The 24,775-nt window shown below is 36.1% G+C and overlaps 1 protein-coding gene and 3 pseudogenes across 1 annotated transcript; 1 reads left to right on the forward strand and 3 right to left on the reverse strand.

The window, feature by feature from the left end:
* Window positions 1–1,536: 1,536 nt before the first annotated feature.
* On the reverse strand, window positions 1,537–2,205 carry LOC147280329 (uncharacterized; annotated as a pseudogene).
* Window positions 2,206–2,414: 209 nt separating this feature from the next.
* On the reverse strand, window positions 2,415–3,289 carry LOC147280330 (uncharacterized; annotated as a pseudogene).
* Window positions 3,290–11,903: 8,614 nt separating this feature from the next.
* On the forward strand, window positions 11,904–12,826 carry ATHSP22.0 (HSP20-like chaperones superfamily protein). The gene has a single exon (XM_086249518.1). It carries the CDS (start codon window positions 12,200–12,202, stop codon window positions 12,824–12,826), a length of 627 nt encoding a protein of 208 aa, XP_086105644.1. The 5' UTR covers window positions 11,904–12,199.
* Window positions 12,827–14,267: 1,441 nt separating this feature from the next.
* On the reverse strand, window positions 14,268–22,440 carry LOC147280332 (pentatricopeptide repeat-containing protein At1g33350 pseudogene; annotated as a pseudogene).
* Between the last annotated feature and the right edge of the window lie 2,335 nt (window positions 22,441–24,775).

Raw genomic sequence — 24,775 nt, forward strand, 5'->3', positions numbered from 1 at the left:
GAAGAATTTTATGTTAGAGATAAAGATGGTGAAATCAATAACTAACTCTATAAGAATCTACTGTGATAACAGTGGAGCTGTGAGTTTCTCCAAGAACAGTAAGAGAACATCTAAGTCTAAGCATATTGGGACAAAATATTTGATGGTTAGGGAGAATGTCAGCGCAGGGGAATTACAAATTGAGTATGTCAACACACAAGATCAGTTGGCAGACCCTTTCACTAAAGCCTTGGCAGTTGGAGTTTTCAAGCAACATGTGTTGAACATGGAAGTATTGGAAAATTTACATACTGCAGCTGAGTGGGAGCTATAGATACAATGGGAGTTCTTTATATTTTTGGCTAATTGATGTTTTCTTGTTTGTTCTTAATTTTGGTTTATTGGAATATAGTTATAAATGCAGAAAAACAGGTGCTATTAGTTCAATTTTTCCTTATTGTCGAAATTCTTGGTATATTTTCAGTTTGGGTTAAGATTGATCTAAACTAATCATGATTACAGTTCTTGTCAGCTCGATTCTTAATACATGTACATTGCTATTTATTTTCGATTTTGAAGTTTTAACAGTAAAATATTTTCTGGTATCAACATGCACAAACTATAGACAAAGACATTGTCATTTCATAGTACACCAGAAATGTTTATAGCATATTATCTTGTGCATGCATATAGAGGTCTTGCAAATAATATTCAATGATTGTGCAAAAGGGACATCATAATCATTTAGAAAGACCAAGTTTACAAATTCTGTTGCTGTGAGAGGGACAACTGCATTGTAAACTGATATGTCATTTTCATCCCTTGTACGTGACTTACGTGGGATATAATTTTGAGTATCAATGATCATGAGTGGCTATAGCAGATTAAATTGCTTTATTACCACTCATAGTCTGATGCTTGATATTATATTTTGACAAAGTTGATCTGAATATTTTGTTCTGCATAACATGTCCAGTGCGACTTTGGGTTACTTGTAATACTGAGTATACATTTCTTGATTCAGAACAATGTCTGTCCAAGTGGGAGAATGTAAGAAATTAAGTGGACTAAGTCATTGTTATATTTGGATTCAGTAACTCATGGTGTTATTTAAGATACAAGTAATAAGACTGTTAGTAGGACTCAATTCCGTTGGTTCACTTCTGACTTGGACTAGGATTACTTAGATACTAGGAGATCTCATACCAATAAACAAGGAATGGTACAGCTAAGTCTCTTATAGAGTCATGATAGGATTGGAACCTGAAATCCTTTTATGGGAGGGATTTGGATTCTAATGACTATAAGAGCATAAATCCCTGATCACACATCAAGTTTTTAAGTCACATTCTGCCCCATTGCGTGAGAGACTAGTTGGTATTTGGTGTGCTGATTGGAAGACCTGTGCCTGTGGACTTGCAAGCAACTAATAGCAACATGTCTTCATCTAGTATGTATTTCTTGATACTCTGTACTTAGGCTATTGTTTTAAGTTTACAAGATATTGAGTTATACTTGTGTTATTATTTTGTATATGCTACAGATGTAATTTAGCAACTAACAATCTAATCTTGCCTCAACTTCGTCTCTATAATCGACTGCATCATCAAATATTTGAGGGTGGGATATCTCATGTGGTGTACACTAACCTATATCAAATAAGTCTCTTGGTCGATCGGGTTTTTACAACAACATGCCAATCATTGTCATGAGGATCTTGCATATAAAATACTTGATGTGCCTGTGACCCGAGAACAAATGTATCTGGTGGTGGAAGCAAGCAGGAGAAGTTTACTAACTTAAATCCATACTCATCGGTCTTCATTCCCGAATTCCTTGCTGACTCAGAGTCAACCCATGAAAAATCAAATAAGGTTACCTTGCGGCCATGATAATAGTCCAACTCTATTATGTCGTTCAAAACTCCGTAGTATTTTACCATGCCTACAGTGGGGTTGGGGTCTTGTGCGCTCGCATAGCTATCCACCTCTGCCTCTACATGAACACCACTATTTTGTGCTTGACCAAAATCATCGATAGATTTTTGGAACCGGAAACCATTCATAATATATCCCTTCCTACGCTCGGCTCATCTATTAGGTCCACTAGCTAATGCTCTAACATCACCATGAAGTTCCACATGCCTAGCCGAATTTGTTCGTCAACGTACCTGTCCAAAATTTTAGTCAATTTATGATTAATTTGCAAACAACCTTGTATAGCCATAAGCTTAGAAGAAATTAAACATCTATCACTAATTTGCAAATCCAATTTCATCCAATCAAAATGAAATAAAAGAATTATGCAGAAAAATTGCATAATAAAACAATGCTTACATGATTGCTAAACCATTTAGGAAATGACAAATGGGCTAAGCGTTGAGATTTCTTGGCACGTACACCCCGAGGGCGTTGCACTTTTTCCCTTTCAATATGTTATCTGTTGAGCAATAATTGCACATGTTAATATAAATGATACAATTTCAGTAAGGTAATTACATAATTGGATACTCATCTCTCTCTCACTCACACTCTCACTCATCACCTATTCACCAAGATTAATATACATATAATGGAACAAGCTTACCTTATGTACAGTTTAACCTCTGCACAATTAAAAAGGACATATCGGTGTGCCCATTCCCACTCGGCATGTTCAAACAGGAATTTTTCAGCTGTACCTAGAGCACGACCTGGTTGTGAAAATAACGGTATGCTTGGCCTCGTCCTCCCCCTAACTGCATCATAATTTCATCCAGGTCTATTTCGACGAGTGATCGTGTCATCCCCAAAATACATGCCACAGAATGACAAACATTCTTCTATAATATACCCTTTTGCGATACTTGCCTCCGGCTGTGATTTATTCTGAACATATTTTTTAAGGGTATGCAAATACCTGCACAATTAAATATGTCAGTAAGGTAATTAACAATAGGAGTGTGAATCAAAACATAGGACAACAATAATATTTAAGTACTAAAAGGAAAAAAAAAATGGATTCAAAGTCACAATTTCCGATCTTACCGCTCGATTGGATACATCCATCTATAATGCACAAGTCCTGCAATCAAAGCTTTATCAGCTAGGTGAATCATCAAATGTACCATGACGTCAAAAAATGCCAGGGGCATTATTTGTTCTAATTGACAAAGTGCAACAATTATTCTTTTTTACAATGATTGAAAGTGATTGTGACTTCCAACTTTCGTGCACAAATTTCGAAAAAATAAATTGATCTCAATCAACACACGAACAACATTTCTCAATGGAACCGCACGACGAATGGTGAAAGGTAGAAAATACTGCATAATAATATGACAGTCATGACTTTTCAAACCAATTAGCTTCATTTCCCCCACTCGAACGCATCTTGCTACATTAGAACCAAACTGTATGGTAGTCTCACAGATGCAAGTACATTGCACATTAAAGTCTTCTCAATTGTCGACAATTTGAAAGTTGCAGGTGGTAGGATTGTTCGTGATCCTACAATCTTGGGGTACTGAAGATTGGACTTGATATTAAGTTTCATCAAGTCCATTCGAGCCGCAAATGAGTCTTTGTTTTTCCTTCCATACTAAGTAGGGTCCTAACAATACTATCGGTGACATTTTTCTCAATGTGCATGACATCGAGATTGTGACGAATAAGCAAGTCCTTCCAATATGGTAATTGGAAAAAAAAAAAAAAATGCTTTTCTTTTTCCAAAGGCCCTCATAATTGTTAACCTTGCACCTATTGCGGGTCTTTTTTTCCTTTATTCCTTTTTCCAAAATGAAATGCCTAACCGCTCAATGAATTGAGACACTCTGTACCTGTCATATAAAACGAGGGGAATCGCACCTCACCTTCACTGTTAAAGGAATAAGTCATCTTACGAAACCTGTGATGTTTAGGTTGCCACCGACGATGTCCTATATAACACTCCTTGTGCCCATGGGAAAGATGCATGGAATCGGTGTTTTGTGCGCAATAGGGACATGCCTTATTTTCTTTAGTGCTCCAACCAGATAACATGCCATATGCAAGAAAATCATTAATAGTCCACCTCAAGCTGCATGCATAATGAACTTTTCTTTTTTAAATGCATCATAAGTTGGTATCCCATTATGCCATAGATTGCTAACTCATCAATCAACGGAGCAAGATAAACATCTATGTCATTGCCTGAAGTTTAGGCCCTGGAATGAGCAATGAAAGCATCATGTACGGCTGTTTCATGCATAGCCATGGAGCAAGATTATAAACCGACATAACTACTGGCCAAGTACTATGAGATAGGCTCATCATGCCAAATGGATTGAATCCATCACTAGCCAACCCTAACCGAACATTACACGGCTCTGATGCGAATTCAGGATACAAGCTGTCTAAATTGTCCCACGCAAGTGAATCTGCTGGGTGTCTAAGGACTCCATTTTGTGGTCTACCCTCGGCATGCCAAACCATGGACTTGGCTGTATGATGTGACATATAAAGGTGTTGTAGTCGTAGAGCCAAAGGAAAGTAACGTTAAACCTTCTAAGGCACCTGTTTAACACTACTTTCTTTACAATCTGCAGTAGACTTGTATTGACTAGCACCGCACACAGTACATGACATATCTGTAGAATTTTCCTTCCAAAATAGCATACAATCTTTTGGACAAGCATCTATCTTTTCATAAGTCAAACCCAAATCAATGATGATTTTCTTTGTGTTATAAAAAGATGACGGTAAGTTGACGCCTTTTGGAAACCAATTTCTTAACAAATCCAACAACTTAGTGAAAGATAGATTGGTCCACGCAGACATACACTTGAGCTGATAAAGACATACTAAGAACGAAAGCTTATTCCGGCCACAACCTGGGTACAATTTGGTCTCAAAATCTTTAACTAAACGATAAAATTTTTATGCATATGGAATGGGATCAGGCACAGGAGGAGACAAATTCGTATTAGAAGTGTCACCACCGAATGACATCTCAGGCATACAAAAGGCATCATATATGTAACATGGATGGGAAATCACCATCAGGCGTGATCGGTTGGTCAATGCTAACTCTGGTCAAAGACTCACTGTGTTCTGTCCAAGGTGCTCCAAGGTAATCTGGATCCATGCCCAACATACATACATGCCTTTCTACAATGACTCGGGGTCTCTAATATCGATTACAACACTCTTTACATGAGCACTTAATAGTACCTTCAAATCCACAGACTTCTAAGGCACGGTTAATGAAAGAACACAATCGAACCTTGTACTCATCACTTAGTTGGTCAAGAAACACCCAATCTTTATCCATAGTACCAGAGAGCAACACAACTATCCTTCAATGATAACATAATATTAAGTTCAATAGTCCCAAAATGATGAAAAATATTAATAGCAACAAATAAATAAATAAAGGAAATCGAATCTACCTATATTAACTTTTAAAGCTATTACAATACTCAATTCAACATAACATTGACACACATTTCATTTTTTACATGTCTGCTTTAAAAAACTTTAGATGTCACTTATATAACCTGGACTCTAAGAAAATCACAAAGGCACAGCACTTTCATAGCAATTAGGAGATTTCAAATATAGCCTTCAAAGACACAAATACCAATCATAGGCGTTAGAGACAAAACACATGAGTGCATTCCATGTTCCACAAGGTTAGTAGTAGTACATAATGGTATTATATCAATTTAATCCCTAAATAAAATAAAAAAATTGTTGTCTGCTGATATACCAAGTTTTAGTTAAATCAACAAAATAACAAAGCGATCCAAAAATTTGTTATCAATTTATCGTGCAAAAATCAATACCATGTTCTTCAAAGTCAACAAACAAAAAATATTTTATGTATTTCAATATAAATTGCTTTGCCAATCACTAAATACAAATAGTAATTAACTCATGAATTAGGGAATACAATACTTACACAAAAATCAAATTTGGCTACTTGGTTTGGGCTTTGGGTGAGCTGTGCAAAGTACTCCTCGCCAGAGTTGGAACCCCTCGATCTGGTTATCACCACCGATACAGTTGATCAGAGCATTCAGATTTCACAAAGAAGAAGGGGGTTGCGCGAGAGAGAAGAAGGGATGCGCATCTAATTGTTCTTGTTTAATGAAGCATAACCAACCAAAACCACGTCGTTTTGACATTCAATTGGGTGTTTAGATCTGATCTAAACACAGTTTGGGCACTGAAGAATGCCCATTTGATATGCTTTCGGCACCGTAGCAAAGCCCAACGCCGGTGACACACTACAACAGCAGAAACATTTCAAATCCCTATAATACATATAATATTTATTTTTCTTACTTATCACTATTATTACTTGGAATGATTTTGTATGCTTGCAAATATCTTATCATTACTCCTTGGGTATTATTACTAATGAAATTAGGAACACTTTTATGAAATGGTTCATTTGTAAAAAATAATAATAATAATAATAAATATATATATATACTAAATAATACTCTTATAAGTTTCTAATTTCAATTTAGTAAATATTACTTAACTTGTTTCCAACTTTTATAGGACATGATATATACATTATATCATTATTACATTAAAAGAATAACGTACAAGAGAACCAATTCAAACATTATGAGGCTCAAATCAAGAATGATTGCAGAGGAAAGAGGTAGATGATAGGAAGAGTGAGGAGTTAGATGATAGCACGGTGGATGATAGTGATGATAGCATAAGGGAGGATGCCAATGGAAGCAGAAGCTAATCCTCTCAAATACTTAGATCATTTGTCAAAATAAATTTCTAAGACAAAGATTAACAACTGTGTATAAAAAATTTTGTGTTGAAGACGAACTGCCAATCCGAGATGCAGACATTCTATGCAAAAATTAGAATTTATCCAGAAATTCAAGAAATGATATACATAAATTTAGAAATGTGTCAACAAAGAAGTATTGAGATATACCTAAGGTGTGAAAAATATTCTAAAATTTCAGATAATATAAATAAAAGGACAAATTGCAATTTAGTACCTCAAGTATATCTCATATTGCAAGCTGGTACCTCGGGTTTAAATTTCAACTTTCGCATACCTTGTCACACCCCAAAGTGGGGTCTGTCACTTTGAGCATGTGGCAGCGCCACATTGGTCACCAACCTTGAGATTAAAATCATCCCAAAGAAAATGATCAATGTTAGGCTAGCTAATTGACACTAGAGTTTGAACAAAATATCAAAGTAAAATTTTTTCTTTTAAACAAACAAATGTAATCAGCAAGAGTTGTTAAGTAGTGAGCCAGTAAGTTTGAAAATGAATTCATGAAATGGAAAATAGACTCTTGCTTTAAAAATCAATAAGTGAAGTAAAATAACAAAAGGGTATTCATTAAACCTTTAATTGAAACCAGTTATAGATTGAAACAATATAATAAGTAATGAGACATTCTAATCCTTAGAACATAAACTAGCAGATTTCTCAACCAAAGGATAAAATAAAGTTAAAATAAGAAAAGGAGTTGTTACACACTCATCCATGCTAGGATCCTCCTCACTCGAGTAGTAGGATGTTGGTGGTGTTGGAACTTCTACACTTGGAGACCTATCTCTCCAGTTACTTCTTCCTTCTTCAAAATTCGTGAGGTCCACCATGCTAACCATTGTATATCCTAAGTTTTTCTACACTTAATAAACTGTGTAGGGGTGAGCATCACCAATACCACTGATCACACACTCAACTAATCTAAATCATTTCCAAACATTTCAAAGTAGTTTCAGATATGAAAGTAAGGCTTTATTAAATAAACATTTTTCCCAAACTGGCCGGATTTTCAAGCATAACATTCATAAGGCATTCAAACAATATTAATAAGTTCAAACCAATATAAACCATGTGAAACTTATAACAAGAGTGTACATTAATTTTGTTTGAGGTTCTTAGAACAAGATATTGATATAACCAAACAATATGATTACTTCTTGGTCTCGGGTTATAATAATAGTTTGCATAATTCAACAAATATCATAACCACAAATCATTACATGAAATGCAAATGCATGTATAAAAATAAAGAACAATGCAATTCGTACATTTTCTCCATTTCAAAGCTCACCTATCAAAGTTTTAAGATAAAATAGTGGACTTATTCCCTAATTTGTAATTTGCAGTACCCCTATGCCCATTTCCTATTCTTCAATAGGTCTAGATAGTGAGATGTCCTTTAGTGGAAATAAATAAATCTATTCATTCCCCTTTAGCATATTCTTAAACCATATAACCTTCTAAAGACACTTGTATGCATACTTTTAGGGAATTGAACTCAAGGATAAAGTTTTCGTCTTACCCTTTCATCTCTAATTAGGAAGTCTAAACACTCAAAATACATTATAATATACATTCTTGATTCAATATACATGCAATATGAATGCTAATGTAATGCAATGACAGTTTTCATAAAGGTAATCAAGCCTTCAATGAACCAGATTTCAATTATGCATATTTAATCAAGGGATGATAGTTTCATATATGCATGTTTAATTCATTAAATAAATCATACAAGCATGCTCTTAATTAAGGAATTAAAAACCTGTAAATCACATTAACAATAATACAAAAGTAGCATGCTTGTATTATATTCATTGCAATGCAAAGTAGGTTAGTTATCTACTGCCCTTTCAGTTTCAGTTCCTTAGCCTTTAGTCCAATTAGTTTACTCTCCTAAAGACATGCAATACTAAAGTAAAGCTATGAAATTAGATTCCAAATTATTCTTAATTTGTTTAAATGACCACTCTAATTATGCAGGGTGTCAACAATTTATTATGAGGCTTGTTATTTAGAGGCCAGTAAGATTGGTAATCACATGAGATGTGAATGGACAAGAATTGTTCTATCATTGCTTATGGAAGCGCCTTTAACTATCATGTGTGGCTGCTTTGGAAGTAGTGAGCTTCCAACTAGGAGTCTTAGAGATCTAGAATATCCACCGAGGGGTGTGGAATTCCGAAAAACTAGTGGGAGGTACCATAAAATATTTTAGTATGCTTCTAATTAAACATTGATGAAAATATCTACTAATTAATAAATTATTATTCATTTTCTGTACTGAGTGATATGATTAACCCACTCTCCTAGTTACTGGGCAATAACATTTTGACTGAATGATGTCGGAATCACAAAATTTATTTTGGCATTCGATATCAAGTGTATCCTAAAAACTAAAGTGTTAGCAAAAGGAAGTAGGGCAAAGGTTATAACCTTAAGCCTAGAGCAAGATCCAGAAAAGTATTAGCCTAAAAAAAAGTGTTTCCAATAAGGCAAATATGGTCATAGGAAGAGGAATTGCAAGGAGTATCATGCATCTCTTCAGAAAAACAAGGCTTGAAAAGACATGTTTGAAACTCTAAACATAGAGTCTATTTTGCTATTGATTCAATTTCTATTGAGTCAGATTCTGGTGCTAGTTCTCATGCAATGACTCGTAGAAACTAAGAGACTTAGTAAAAAAGGAAAAAAAAAAATAAAACCTAAAAAAGAAAAGGAAATATCATGTCCAGTAAAGTAATGACACATAAAGTGAGATACAAATGTTAAAAAAAAACAAGTTGGGACAATTAGCATTATTGATCCCAAACTAAGCCTTACTGCCTTAGCCAAAAAATAAAGAAATAAGACAGTGCAAATCAGCAGTGCAAATCAACATTATAAAGAAATAAATAAAACAAGAAAGAAGAAAATTAAAAGAAGAAGCTGGAACCTTCCCTATATCTCTAAAATGCTCTAAAGAAAGTTGTCCAGTTTAGAATTTTCAAGAACCATGTACACCCCGCCACGTCCCTCTCTCGATCTCACACGTATTTGCCAAGTTTTCAAGAAAAAAAAAATTCACTGAGAGCTCAGCGCTAAAAACACAAAAAAAAAAACAAAAACAAAAACATAATGTGAGCTTTATTTGTACAAAGTGAACTTATTTATCATTGCAACTTTTTAGGTGGATTTGATTATCATTAAGGGTTGTAAAATGGACTTTAAAATAATGTACTTATAAATATATCCCTAAATAAGATTTTAAAAAATAAATAAATATAAAATTAAAAGAAGAAATAAAAGAGTACTTTTAAACATTTTATTCCCTAATTTAGATTAAATAAACAAACAAAATATGAAAAAGAACTAAAAAACCTAGCCAGCCCCACCCAAGCACCCAACCTGACCACCCTCCTCTCCTTCCTCATCCCTCCCTCCCTTCCTCTCACCCTTCTACTCACCCCACCGATCGAGCGATTCTCTCCCTCCCTCCCTCCTTTCCGAGGGCTTATGACCGGCGACGTGGTAGCCCGAAGTAGAGAAATCAGCACATTCCTATTGAGATGACAGTGTCCCAGCTCAGAGGTGCTTAATTTGCCACACAACAACATGGGAAAGCACCCCCTAGTTACTTATTCCCAAGCCCCAAAAACTTTTGCTCCCAACCACTGTTTTGAAAATAAGTTACTTTTATATTTTGGCTTATTTACTAGTTTGCCCCTTGAAAGTATCTTCAATTCACATTACCCCCTAAGGTTTATTTTGTATCACATTACCCCCTGAAACTAATTCTCATGTATCACTTTGCCCACTTCGTATTTTTACAAACTTTGGAAATTAATTAAAAATAGCTCTGGACTCAGAAAAATACACGGAAAATTCCTACGGACTCGTCTTGACTCGTTCTAATTTACTATGAGGTCAAATTCCAAATTTATTTCTAGAAAATTAAAATAAATTTCCCTCTATAAAAATTCTAAAATTTCCATAAGGTCTCGAATGAATTCTCAAAAATATTTTGCAAATTACCAAAAACCTATTTTAGATAATTCCTCCTAGACTTTACGAAAATTTTAGAATTTTTCTAGAACTTATTTTCCTTTAAGACCGAGAGGTCTTTTGGGTAGCAAGTGTTCAAAAGAAAGGTAGTGTTATTTTTTAGAAGACCAATGATGCAAACTTCGTATTTTTTGGAGTTCCGGAGATGATCCTATGATTTTTCAAAGAGTCTTGAGTATTTTAATTTTTTGAAAACACTCAGATGGAAAATTGGTAATAGTCACAACGAATCCGTAGGAATTTTTTGTGTATTTTTCTGAGTTCGAAGCTATTTTTAATTAATTTCAAAAGTTTGTAAAAATAGAAAGTGGGCAAAGTAATACACGAAAATTAGTTTCAAGGAGTAATGTGATACAAAATAAACCTTAGGGGGTGAAGTGAGAATTGAAGTTACTTTCAAGGGGTGAAATAGTAAATAAGCTTTATGTTTTTTAATCAAACACCTCATTATTGAAAATAATGCAATCCCAAACTAGTAGTGCTAGACATTCTAACTTTTTTTTCAACTTACATAACATTTATACATTGGACACTAAAAAATAAAAAAAATAATAATAAAATAATAATAAAATATCATGTCTAATCTTAATGCTGGAATAATTAAGTCATAATTCATTGGTTGATTGTATCATTAACTATTTCTTTATTTTTTGTTTTGGTGCGAGGAACTTATCATGAATCCACTGATTTCTGCTGCTTCCGTTATTGCTGTTGGGTTGGCCGTCGGGCTTGCTTTTATTGGACCTGCGATTGGTCAAGGTACTATTGCGGGACAGGTTGTAGAAGGGGAGAGAAAAATACGAGGTACTTTATTGCTTAGCCTGGCTTTATGGAAGCTTTAACAATTTATGGGTTGGTTGTAGCATTAGCTCTTTTATTTGTGAATCCTTTTGTTTAATTCTAAAAATACAATTTTTTTTTTTTTATTTCCTTGGATTTGATTTGCTGCTCTTGTTTTTTTTTTTTTTTTTTCAAATTATATTAAGATTAAGTTAAGGTTTAACTCCTACAATTAAATTAACATTATTGATTGCAAACTAAGCCTTAGCCAAAAAATAAAGAAATAAGACCGTGCAAATCAACATAATAAAGAAATAAATAAAACAAGAAAGAAGAAAATTAAAAGAAGAAGCTGGAACCTTCCCTATATCTCTAAAAAGCTCTAGAGAAAGTTGTCCAGTTCAGAATTTTCAAGAACCATGTACACCCCGCCACGTCCCTCTCTCGAACTCTCCTCTGTAAGTTCCACACTCTATAAATACATTCCTAGCCTGTCCAAACTCAGACAAGAAGAGACAGTGCACACTAGAACGGCAACATACCATCTTTTCTTCTTCATCAAACCAATCCATTCCCGCAAAGGATAAGAGATCGAAAACTAAATAAAGATCGAGAAATGGGGCAATTACGTTCACTTGTCTTTACCTTGAGCTTCCTCCTTGTCTGTCTTTCTGGGTCCTCCAACGGGTCATTGCTGCCATTCCTAGATCATCGTCCAGCAGGAAGTTTGCTGGTTGATCATCTGTGGTCGGACCACTTTGCAGACCCGTTCCGAGTGCTTGAGCAGATCCCATTTGATGTCCTTGACAAAGACAAAGACGACGGGGTGGCGGTGGCACTCTCTGCAACGAGGGTGGACTGGAAAGAAACGCCAGAGGGTCATGTTATAATGTTGGATGTGCCGGGACTAAACAAGGAGGAGCTGAAGATCGAGGTGGAGGAGAACCGGGTGCTGAGAGTGAGTGGGGAGAGGAAGAGAGAAGAAGAGAAGAAAGGGGATCATATTCATTGGCACCGACTTGAGAGGTCTTACGGAAAGTTTTGGAGACAGTTTAGGTTGCCAGACAACGTGGATTTGGACTCTGTGAAGGCCAAGTTGGAGAATGGGGTCCTCACTTTGACACTGCCCAAGTTGTCTCCTGATAAGATCAAGGGTCCTAGGGTGATTAGCCTCGCTGGAGGAGATGATCAGGATCAGCCTGCAACCAAGCCCAAGCTCAGTGAGGCCAAGCAAGAGCTTTGAACCTAAGAATTATTTCCTATATAATCATAATATATGCATCTTGTAAATTAATAAATATCGATGTTTTCGAATCAGTATGTATCACTCTCTGTTTGTTAGAAAATAAAGTTTTGTAACCGATTTTCTTTTCTTTTTTACATCTTGTGCTGGGTCTTACTACAAGTCCTTGTCTGTCATGGTGTGAATTTTCATGATAAACACATATAAAACAAAAACCCGAAACATTTTGCTTAATAACGTCTAAAGCAAACCTTAAGCCTTAATTTCAGAATCACTTTCACATACTGGTGTTATTACTAATGCAGCTGCTCGTCTTCTTACTTTGGCTGCTGTCAGCTCTTGTTCAAGGGAAGGGATGAAGGTGAAAGGATAGGGTCAAATTGGGTACGGTTTACAAAACATGATTAAAAAGTAATAATAAATGTAACAAATTGCATTACTCTGCTGAGTTGAATCCTCATTCCCTTAGTACAGTACTGTAGTCTGAGAAAGAGCTACAATTTGTGGCGTCTCAATGTTGACTCTTGTCCCAAACAGCTATGGCTTCCAATATACGAAATGTCAGCAATCTGCCATTTTAATTCGGAACTGAATAAAAGAACATTGATTCGGAAATGACAATAAAGCTCAAATAATGCACTTTTTTTTTTTTTTTTGAGAAGAAACAAAATCCAATTTCAACTCTAACTTTAAACCACAATCTTCAGCCTGATTGAAAGGAAGGGAAGGAATATAGGTTAAGGGAGAAAGAAACATCAATGCTTTGGGAAGCACCAAATGTTTGTCTAGATCTACTTAATCCAATACAAGACCACAACTGACGATAAAAATCAAGTTCACAATAATGAAGTTCCATCAAGAAATAAACAATAGAAAACACATACACGAGATAAAGGGCAAGCATAAAGTAGTAAGTGTTAAACAAACTCCAGTTAGTCTCCACAAAGCAAGAAATTAACAAAAAGTAAATAGAAGAGAATCCAGCAAAAAAAAAGAGCATACAATTGCATATATTAATGTAATCTGTCAAAAAATTAATGACAAAAACAACAGTGTTGAAATTCTTACCAGAACAAAAAAATTGATGCTTCTAGTTGTCACTTGGAAAGCATACAAAAAGACCAACTGGGGGTATGCAGTTGGAAATTACCAACTCGATCGGCTAGAAGACCCTTCAATGTTTAGTACACAAGGCTTCCGCTAATGAAGGGTCCGGAGGAGGCAAAGACGTACGCAGTCATACACTTATTTCCAGAGAGGCTAATTACGAAACTTGATTAACCCACGACCACCGAGTCATTAGCCACTAATGCAACTAGCAAAACAAGTTCGTTTAATTTCCCACTCTCATCCTCACGTCTATGTAAAAAGATGAAGAATGTGAATATAGAATAGGAATCAGAACCTTTGCTCGAATTAAATCTGGGCTTATAAGCTCATTTCAAATCATGGGTTGAGAAGAATGAGGAGTTTGAGAATTAATAATAAAGCCAACAAGGACGTCCAGGATTTTGTAGATCTCTTCCGTTCTAGGATGTGTTTTTTCAACAGAATAAAACTGGTAAACTTGGTTATCAACCTCAATCCAACTGCAACCTGGGGTCTTATAAGCATTTCGCTCCCTCAGCATCTTTCTGACCTTCCGGACATCATCCCACTTCCCCAACTGCCCATATATATTGGCCAACATGATGCCATAACCACCATTATTTGGATCAATTTGAATCAATTTTTTAACTGAAAATTCAGCCAGATCAGTTCGACCATAAATTTTACATCCATTAAGCAGAGAACCCCACACAACCTCATCGGGTTCAATTCCCATTCCCCTCACAACTTCCATGGCTTCCTCAAATCGACCTGCTCGACCAAGAAGGTCTATCAAGCATCCATAGTGTTTCAATCTGAGGCTCAATTCTGTAACCCTGAGTCATCAAATCAAAATAAGAAATACCTTTCTCAACCAATCCTCCATGAGTACAAGCATTGAATAAGCCAACAAAAGTGACCTCATCTGGTCTTACATCATCCCACACTGTATCATCTCCTCAAACACACCAATTGCACTGTTGCTTTGGCCATGGAGAGCATAAGAATTGATCATGGAATTCCAAGATGTCAAGCTTTTTCGTGAGGTCCTGTCAAAAACCCTTCTTGCCACTTTGAAGCTTCCACATTTCCCATACATATCTACCAGAGCATTTGAAACAAATGAATCAGGACCAAGCGCATTTTTGTATAGCTGTGGATCCCTTTACCAAGCTGCAGCATGCCAGTATGGCTACAAGCAGAAAGTGCGCAAACAACTGTAACCTGACTTGGTCTATTTTCTCGATGTTGTCCCCCATGCTCAAGAAGACACATTCTTTTGAACAAAGAAATTGCCTCCGAGAACTGGCCGTTCTGCGTGCACCCGGCAATAACAGCATTCCAAGAAGGGACATCTCTCTCCGTCATCTTCTCAAACAACAACATAGCATTGCCAATCTCCGCAACTCTAGTGTACTCAGAAATCATAGCCGTCCAGGACACGACATTTTTCTCAGACATTCCATCAAATACTTGTCTTGCAGAGCAAACATCCAAACGGAACCTCGAGTAGGAATCAACAAGAGCTGTTCGAACAACTGGGTATTGGCCAAAACCAGATTTCATGATGTGGGTATGCACCAATTGAGTCCCATGAGAATCAAAAACCTCTGGACAAGATTTCAAGACGTGGGGGTATATAAAATGGTTGGGTCGAGGACGTCCCTGACGAAGCATGTATTGGTACAATAGACAAGCAGAATGGTGGTGGGATTGGGAGGCATAACCGGTGATCATGGCAGCGAATAGGTATACATTGGGAGAATGGAGACGGTCGAAGATTACGCGAGCATAGGGAAGGTTGGCGAGTGTGAGAAGGCAAAAGCGGACGAGTTTGAAGGCGTAGAGCTGAGTTTGGCCGTAGCCCAGGGTGATAATAAAGACTTGCAGTTGCTTCAGATGGTTGATGTTTTTGCATTTTGCAAGCAGTTGGTTTAGATTCACCATCTTATTCCTTACTGGGGTTTCTCTCTATTACGAGAGTGTTGCTATTTGCACACCATTTTTATCTTTTTGCACACCCCGCTATTTGCACTTTTTTTTTTCTTTTTGCACATCTCTTTTACACTTTTTCTCATTTTACACCCCAACACTCCTCTCACTATTGAAATTTTTCATATACACACATATTTCAATTACCTAAATATCTTAATTCATTAATCTTAACAAATTTCTCTTATACACCCGACTTAATCCATTCAAACAATACACATCCACCATCTTTTTTGTCTCCCGTACAGCCTTCCCCCCCTTTTTTTTTTCTTCTTTTTCCCCCTACTTGAGCCACCACCCTCTCTCTCTCTCTCTCTCTCTCTCTCTCTCTCTCCACATGCACCACCACCACTACACCACCAAAACAACCACCACGTACCACCACCACCACCACCACCACCTTCTTCTTCCTTCTACCCAAGCCAAAACAGCCACTACTACCTTCTTTTTTTCCTCTCTCTCTCTCTCTCTCTCTCTCTCTCTCTCTCTCTCTCTCTCCCCCAAGTAGATATCAAAAAAAAAAATTGGGCACAGGTGATTCGGTGGACCAGTGATAGGGGTGTGAATGAGAGAAAGAAAGAGAAGAGGGGTTTTGTGGTCTTTTTCCTTGGGTTTATTGTTTTTTTTTTTAAATAAGGGTGTGCAAATAGCAGCACTCTCTATTACATTGAGTTTGATTCTGAATTTATAAAAGACCATAGATGTCCCCAAGGCCCAAACTACCAAATAAATGGGCTTCTAGAGAAAATTAAGCTTAGGTCTAAATTTGAACTATCAGACTAAACCATATAAATTTTTAGATTTTGATTAAAACCCATTTTTTAAGATTGAGGTCCAAAAATTGTGAGACATCATCAATTAATAACTTTTTAATAAAAATAGAATAATTATGCAATACAAAGAGACCTTGACGTGAATAAAAGTGTTGTAAAATTACAATGAAAGTTAAACCCTAGCCGCCACTTCTGTTTTCTCTCTTCTCTCTCCTCAAGCCCGCCTCCCAGTCGCACACTCCAGGGAGGGTGAGGGGAGTTGGCCTTCCCTCACCTCCCCTTTTCTCCCTGTTGATGTAGTTTGAGAATTAAATCCTAATTCCCACCTTCACGGCGTACAAGCAATAATTCGATGAAAGATAAATAACAAACACAGCCAAGAAAACAGAAAATAATAAACCAACAAGCACACACAATCACACCGAGATTTGTTACGAGGTTCGGCAAAATTCCTGCCTACGTCCCCGGGAGAGATTTCCGTTCTTCACTATGAGAATAATAAGTATTAAGATTACAATTGGACTAAATCACATAACCCAATCCCCAAATCCCTTGTACACCCTTTCACAAAGTGTTTCCCAAAACCCTAGATCTCTCACCCAAGATTAATTACCTAATCTTGATCTCACCAATTCTAGATTGTGTGCCTCCCAAGAATCCTAAGGACTTGCTCACTCTAATCTGATTCTCTCACGTTTTTCTAAGCCCCTAAGGTCCTATTTATAACCATAGGCCTTAGATTACAATCCTAGATAAAGTAGGAAGAAAGTTAACTTTAAGTAGGAAATAAGTTTCCTTTATACACAAGGAAAACCTCAAAACTTGCCCAAAATGAAGTCCAAAACGCACCAGGAATTAATAACCTTCCAACACCTATTTGGACTCCTAACTTCATCCTAGAATACCATGGAAATCCCCCATGAACCAGGAAATCTTCAAATGCGAGCCAAATTAACAACACTCCCTTCCCTTCCCCTTCTCCCCCCAACTCAGGGATACTCTCCTCCCTCAATAGTGAGAGTTTTTCCATACTTCCATTTTGGAAGTCTTTCCTACTGCATCTTGCAGCTTTGTTTTTCTCTTTTATTTTCACTTATTTTGGCTTATTTGGTGCTTTGATACTCTCAAGTTTTCTAGGACGCTTATCTCAAGGTGTTTGATTGGCACTATTTCTGCTGATACCGGTCATGTTTCCACCGGTTACTACTACTCGATCTACCACTATGAACTACTATCGGCCTCGATTTAGAGTTGTTGATAGAATCGTGTACCCTAACGCGACAAGTTCGCTAAGTCCTTTGGCGTCTCACCGGCTCCGTTTGGTGGCTATAATGTCTGTTCAACACCGCTGTGATGAGATCTTGGAATTTCTGTGGGCTTTGATGCTCCACTTCTGTTGGTTTTTGCCTTCTTGTAAGCCTTTGGGTTCTTTCTTTGTATTTACTCTGCCTTTTAGCTGATCTAATGCAATGAAATGCTTTATCAAAAAAGAAAAAGAAAAAAAGACCTTAGACGTATTTTTTGGAATGTAGGCTGATATGATCTCCTTAATTTAAGATAACTAATGTGAATCAATTTTAAAGATTATTGATGATAATGTTGTTATTAAAAAAATAAAAAAAGATAAGTTGGTTTAGGCAGCTTGTATACATTTTCTTGTATTATTATTATTATTTTTTTTTTTTTTATGATATGCACTCCCACTGTCTCACACATATCTATTGTAAATTATAATAAAATAATTAATGGCATGGACAACATAAACATATACATTTAGTAACTAATACATGTTGGAGTTGTATTTCGACACAACCTCATTATGGTTTCATAGTTGCCTAAGGAAAGATGCAGCCTAAGTTAAAGGATCTATAATTCTATTAATTAGGTTACTCCTTGAGGCCTACACGGTTTGTGTTAGCTGGTTTATTAGGCTAAATGGATTCCTATTATATTAAGGACAAGGAATTAGAGTTCTATGGTACTAAGGTGGTTCTGTGAGTCACCCATAGAGCTCACCTCTATATAAGGCTAGGTTCCCCTTGCACGCATAGATCATTCGCTACGAAGGACTACACCCCATTAAGTAGAAGAAGTGCTAAGGCTCTGCAATGTGAGGAAGATTCTCGGCATTACAACTACACTAAGAAGATGGACGTAGCTATGATTAATTTTGGTATGTGCTTAGTTACTACAAGCTTTAAGGATTTAACATGTGGTATCAGAGCATAGGCTTGTGTGATTAAAACCAAAATAAAAATAATTGTGGCTGATCAGTTGTAAATATAAAAAGGATCACACTGCAATAGTTCATTGAATTTTATTTGTCTAACTTATGTAGAATTCGATGCATCCATATGATATATAAGTATTGTTGCCAATGTGAAAATATTGTTTTCCTACACGAATTGTTTTCAACTATGTTTTCATGTGATCTTTTGTAAAATTTTAATTGAGATCAATTCTGGTTTGGGGTTTGGACACTGGTTTCTTGTGTCTAAAGTAACATACTCTAAAAATCTCCTCCTTTGGCTTTCCTTGACAAAATAACAACCCATTCACCTCACAATGCTCTCAACACTCAACCCAACACTTTGGTATAAGCTTCCAAAAAGTATACCTGCAAGAAGAAGTAACTAGTACAACACAAAACATGATAGCACAACAACCAATGCAGTTTAAACAACAAATTCTCCCCTTTTTTGTCACGGAAAGACAAAAGGGCACACACAAAAATAAGAGTGAAGTTCAAGAGTACATCGAGGTGGAAAATATGCAAGAAAAATCAATAGCAACATGGTAAAAAAGAAACTGAAGTAAATGCTATAACTTCCCTGAAATTTGAACTCCCCCGAAATTTGAACTCCCCCTAAAGACTAACTCCCCCTAAATGCTAACAACCCCTAAAGCTGTATGGTCTTGTTAAAAAGACTGTATATGACAATTGCCAGACTAGTCAAAATAAGCAAAGTTTGTACAAGTGGTTAACACAAAAACTAGAACAGAAAGCAGCCATATGATTTGACAAACAAAAATAGAGAACCCTTGGAACAGATGAAAGCAATGACAATTGACACAATAAAGATCCTATGAGTTATATGTGTTTCAAGGACTTTATTTTGACAAAGGGATTTGACAAGAAAAAAAATTTGAAAAGAATTAATCACCAATGTCAACACTCTAATAGATATGAAAAATGAAAATTGTAAGTTTTTGTTAGCAACTAAGCATATTTGGGATATATGAAGGTCATTGCTAGCAATCAAGTCTTGTTCTAAGAGTAAAACAATGTTAAAAACAACAAAAAAGTTAGATAAGTTTCATCCACAAAAAGATATTAGAATTTGACCACTCAAGAAAATTTCTAATTTGTGAACAAATCTTAAAAACAAAGTTTTTCAACTCATGACAATGGCTATGGGAAAATTATTTTTATATTTTGTTTAGGCACACCCCATATTAAGTGCAATGATTTGGTCCAATTTTGCGACTCTTTACCCTAGAACACCATAAAAACACCTTATCACTCCCTAGGGCCGTGACTTCTTGGTCACACTTCCTCTTTTTTTTTTTTTTTTTTTTTTTTTTTTTTTTGTATAGTGCACATTTGTTCAAATGAGGAACACTTAACTTAAGAAGAGTCACAAATGAGGAATTAGGATGAGAAGCTAAATTGCATCATCAAACAAATTGTCTTTGAAAAGTATTTAACAAGTTTGATTGACCATGACAAAGTGTTAAATAGAAAGAGACCTCAAAGCTAACATTTGACAAGAATAAGGGATTATGCTTATTGACATGACAAACGTTAGGCAATTAAGAACCTTTTTGAATATCAAGGAGAGTGTGACAAGTAATGTTAAGACATTTCAAAACATTTATATTAAAAACAAACTAAATATACCTAAGCAAGATAAAAAGAAACTTAGACATTGAAGCACATTTAACTACAAGGGATCACTCATTTGTACAAATGCCAATTGACTTCCGAAGACTAATGTGCTTTGCATTCTCCAAAGCTTTGGTAAAGATGTCTGCAAGTTGCTTTTCGGAATCAACAAAAGTCAAAGTAAGAGTTTTACTCTCCACAAGATCTCTAATGAAATGATGTCTTATGTCAATGTGCTTGATTCTAGTGTGTTGGACCGGGTTCTTTGAGATGTCTATAGCACTCATATTATCACAATAAATGAGAAAGGTTTTCTCATCAATTCCATAATCGGCTAACATTTGTCTCATCCAAATGAGTTCCCTGCTGTTATGTCTTCAGCTTCAACAGTCGACAAAGAGACAGAATTCTGCTTCTTGCTGTGCCAAGACATCAAGTTATTTCCAAAATAGAAAGCACTACCCGAAGTGCTCTTCAAATCATCACTACACCCAGCCCAATCGGAGTCACTGAACCCAACCAATTTAGTGTTGGTGTCATGTGTATACCACAAACCACAGTCAAGAGTCTCACTTATATATTTGATTATCCTCTTTGTTGCAAACAAATGAGATTCTTTGGGATCACTTTGGAATCTAGCACACACTTCTACCGCAAACGCTATGTCCGGTCTACTACGTGAGGTAAAGGAGACTCCGTATCATGCTCCTATACAAGGTTTGGTCCACTTGCTTACCACTTGGATCCCTATGAAGTTTGGAGCTTTTACTCATTGGAGTATTAGCCACTTTGGAAGACTCAAGCCCAAACTTTTTTACCAAGTTTCTAGCATACTTAGATTAAGAGATAAATATCCCACAATTTTCTTACTTAACTTGCAGCCTTAAAAAGAAATTCATTTCACCAACTAAACTCATTTCAAATTCACTAAACATTACATCAATGAATCTCTTGACATGAAAATTGGAAGTTGAACAAAAAACAAGATCATCCACATAAACTTAAGCAATCAAAACATCATTTTTTAACCTTTTTACAAATAGGGTCTTGTCAAGCGACCCTCTTTGATACCCATTGGATAACAAATGATGAGAAAGTATCTTATACCAAGCTCTTGGAGCTTGCTTCAGCCCATACAAGGCTTTCTTTAATTTATAAACATTATCTCTCATGTGAGGATCCTCAAAACTCTTTGGTTGTTCTACAAAAACTTCCTCATTCAAGTAACCATTTAAAAAGACCGTTTTAACATCCATTTGATACAATTTAAACTTAAGATTACATGCAATGGCACAAAGTAACCTAACGGACTCAAGTCTAGCAACGGGTGCAAAAGTCTCATCGAAATCAATACCCTCTAATTGAGAGTACCCTTGAGCAACAAGCCTAGCCTTGTTTCTAACCACATTCCCAAACTCATCAGATTTATTTTTAAAGATCTATTTGGTTCCAATGACATTTTTTTTGACTGGTCTTTCTACAAGAGTCCACACTTGGTTTCTTTCAAATTGGTTTAATTCTTCATGCATTGCACTCACTCATTCCTCATGATTGAGTGCTTCTTTGACAATTTTAGGTTCAACAATGGACACATAGCACACATGAGCAAGTTCATTAGCCATTTGTTTTCTAGCTCTAACTGGTCGGTTTATAGAACCTAGAATCACATCTTCACCATGGTTACACCTCACCCATCTTGGTTTTTCAAGTCTATCACTCATAATTTTGTCATTTCGATCGCTCTCTGACTTATTAGACTCAACAATTTTTGAGTCATCAGTAAGTTCATCACTGCCTAATTTGGACTCATTTTTAATCAAATCATCTTCTTTTGGAACAGATTGAGGGAACAATCCATCCTTATCTGCAGCCATTTCAATAGATGCATCATGATCATCTATTTTCACATTTATGGACTTGTTCGCAAATTGAAAACTCTGAAAGCTCTACTGTTTGATGAGTAGCTTAAAAACAGACCTTCATCACTTTTAGAATCGAATTTCCTCAAATGTTCTCTATCCCTAAGGATGTAACATGTACTCCCAAACACTCTAAAGTGTGTAACCTTGGGTTTCCTACCCTTCCACAATTCGTAGGGAGTCTTTTTGGTTCCCGGCCTAAGGTAGACTCTATTTATGATGTAACATGCTGTGTTGACAGCCTCAACCCAAAAATGTTTAGCAAAATTTTTGCTATTCAACATCACTTTTGGCATGTCAATTAAAACCCTATTCTTTCTCTCAACAATTCCATTTTGTTGAGGTGTTATAGGAGCTGAGTATTCATGTTTAATACCCATTTGACAACAAAACTCATCGAATTGAGAGTTTTCAAACTCAGTTCCATGGTCTGATTTAATTCTGGACAGGGATGACAAACTTGTCATACCTTCACTTTTCAGCAGTTTTACAATCTTGACAAGATGATGGAAAGTCTCCGACTTATCCTTAAGAAATGACACCCAAGTGTACCTAGAAAAATCATCTACCATGACCAAAATGTATTTCTTTCCACCTATTGACAGAGTTTGGACAGGACCAACCAAATCCAAGTGAACTAGTTCAAGTGTCCTAGAGGTGCCTATGTCTTTGACCCTTTTGTGTGGTTCTTTGGTTTGTTTTAGGGGTGGGCATTTAAAACCGAACCCGTACCATTCCATACTGTGTCAATTTTGTACCGAAAAATAATACCGATTACATACCGTACCGATACTGTACCGTACCGATTCAAAATCGGTATGGTATTGGTATGAAACTTTCAATACCGTAATATACCGTACTGTACCGAATTATATTTAATTTAATTATTTAATATTCTTTTAATTAGGTGTCGTCATATTAGTGGCTATTTGGGCAAGTCTATAGACTATAGTAGACTTGCCCACAGCGAATTCTCAATCCTCTATTCTAGTATTCCCCATTCCCCAGCAATATATGGGCAAAAAAGTTAACTAACCTAATATGTAAGAATATTAGGTTAGAGTTAGACAATTACTAGTAAAGAATTAACAATTAATATGTAAGAATAAAAGTGCAAGGGATTGACAGTATATCTTTTTGATTATTAAATGTTGTTTTTTGACAAAAAAAAAAGGTTTAAAATGTTGGCACATTCCGAAACCATACCAAATTCATAGAACACTGGTATGGTATGGTATCAGTTTTAAAAATGTCTATACCGTACCGAATAAAAATTTCAGTATGGTATCGATATGGGGCTCATACCGTCCCATATCGTACCGTGCCCACCCCTAGCTAGTTTGTTTCCCCATTTGACATGGACCACAAATAAAAGTTTCAGGTTTTCCCATCTTTGGTAGACCTCTAACAACCTCATACTTAGACAACTTGTAAAGGTCATGAACATTAATGTGTCCAAGTCTTTGATGTCAAAGAGAGTTAGTGTCATCAATAGCTCTATTGCAAGTATTCTCAAATTTGCCAACATTGTCATCAATTACATAGCAATCATCCCTAGATCTAGAGGCATTTAAGATCTCTCTTCCTTGGGAATCAACAATTCTACATCCATTATTGGACATACACATTTCACCACCTCATTCATCACATAGTTGACTAATACTAAGTAAATTAGAATTCAACTCATCAACAAACCTTACATTTTTCAATTCGGGTATGCCGGGAATGTGTACAACCCCTTTTCCACTCACATAGGACTTCTCTCCTCCTTCAAAAGTCACACTACCACCATCAGAAGGAGCAAGTGAGGTAAAGACCTCCTTATCTCCCATCATATGTTTAGAACACCCACTATCTAAGTACCAAATATTTCTCTTAGTAGCAGAAAATGTGGTCAAGGTTACTAGACATTTAGTGGAGCTCTTCATAACTCATCTTTGATGTGGACTTGACTTAGTTTTGGGAAATGGGGTGACAAGTAAGGCAATTTTGGTTACCTCTTTGAGTAGATTGTTTACTTACTCTTGAAGAGAAATACTTCTCTTTGCTTCGTTTGATTTCTTTTCTCTAAGTTTGTTGCAATTTGGTCTAATGTGACCCTTGACATTACAATGATGACAAACCAGGAGAAATCTTGTTTTTCTTGTGAAGTAGAGCAATCAATTTGTGTGACACTTGGTAAGGCTTGACTTGACTTAGAATGAGATGTATGTAGACCAATGTCATATATGTTAAAGCTTAAACTTGATCAGTATTTTGACGAGGTTCCTAAGTAGTGAGTCTGAATTCT

This window comes from Dryas octopetala, chromosome 7, assembly GCF_963921425.1.
Source record: "Dryas octopetala chromosome 7, drDryOcto1.1, whole genome shotgun sequence".
In the NCBI taxonomy this organism is placed as follows: Eukaryota; Viridiplantae; Streptophyta; class Magnoliopsida; order Rosales; family Rosaceae; genus Dryas; species Dryas octopetala.

Bases quoted from the DNA above. Each gene is read 5' to 3' on its own strand.
- ATHSP22.0 (XM_086249518.1), top strand. From the start codon at position 12,200: ATGGGGCAATTACGTTCACTTGTCTTTACCTTGAGCTTCCTCCTTGTC.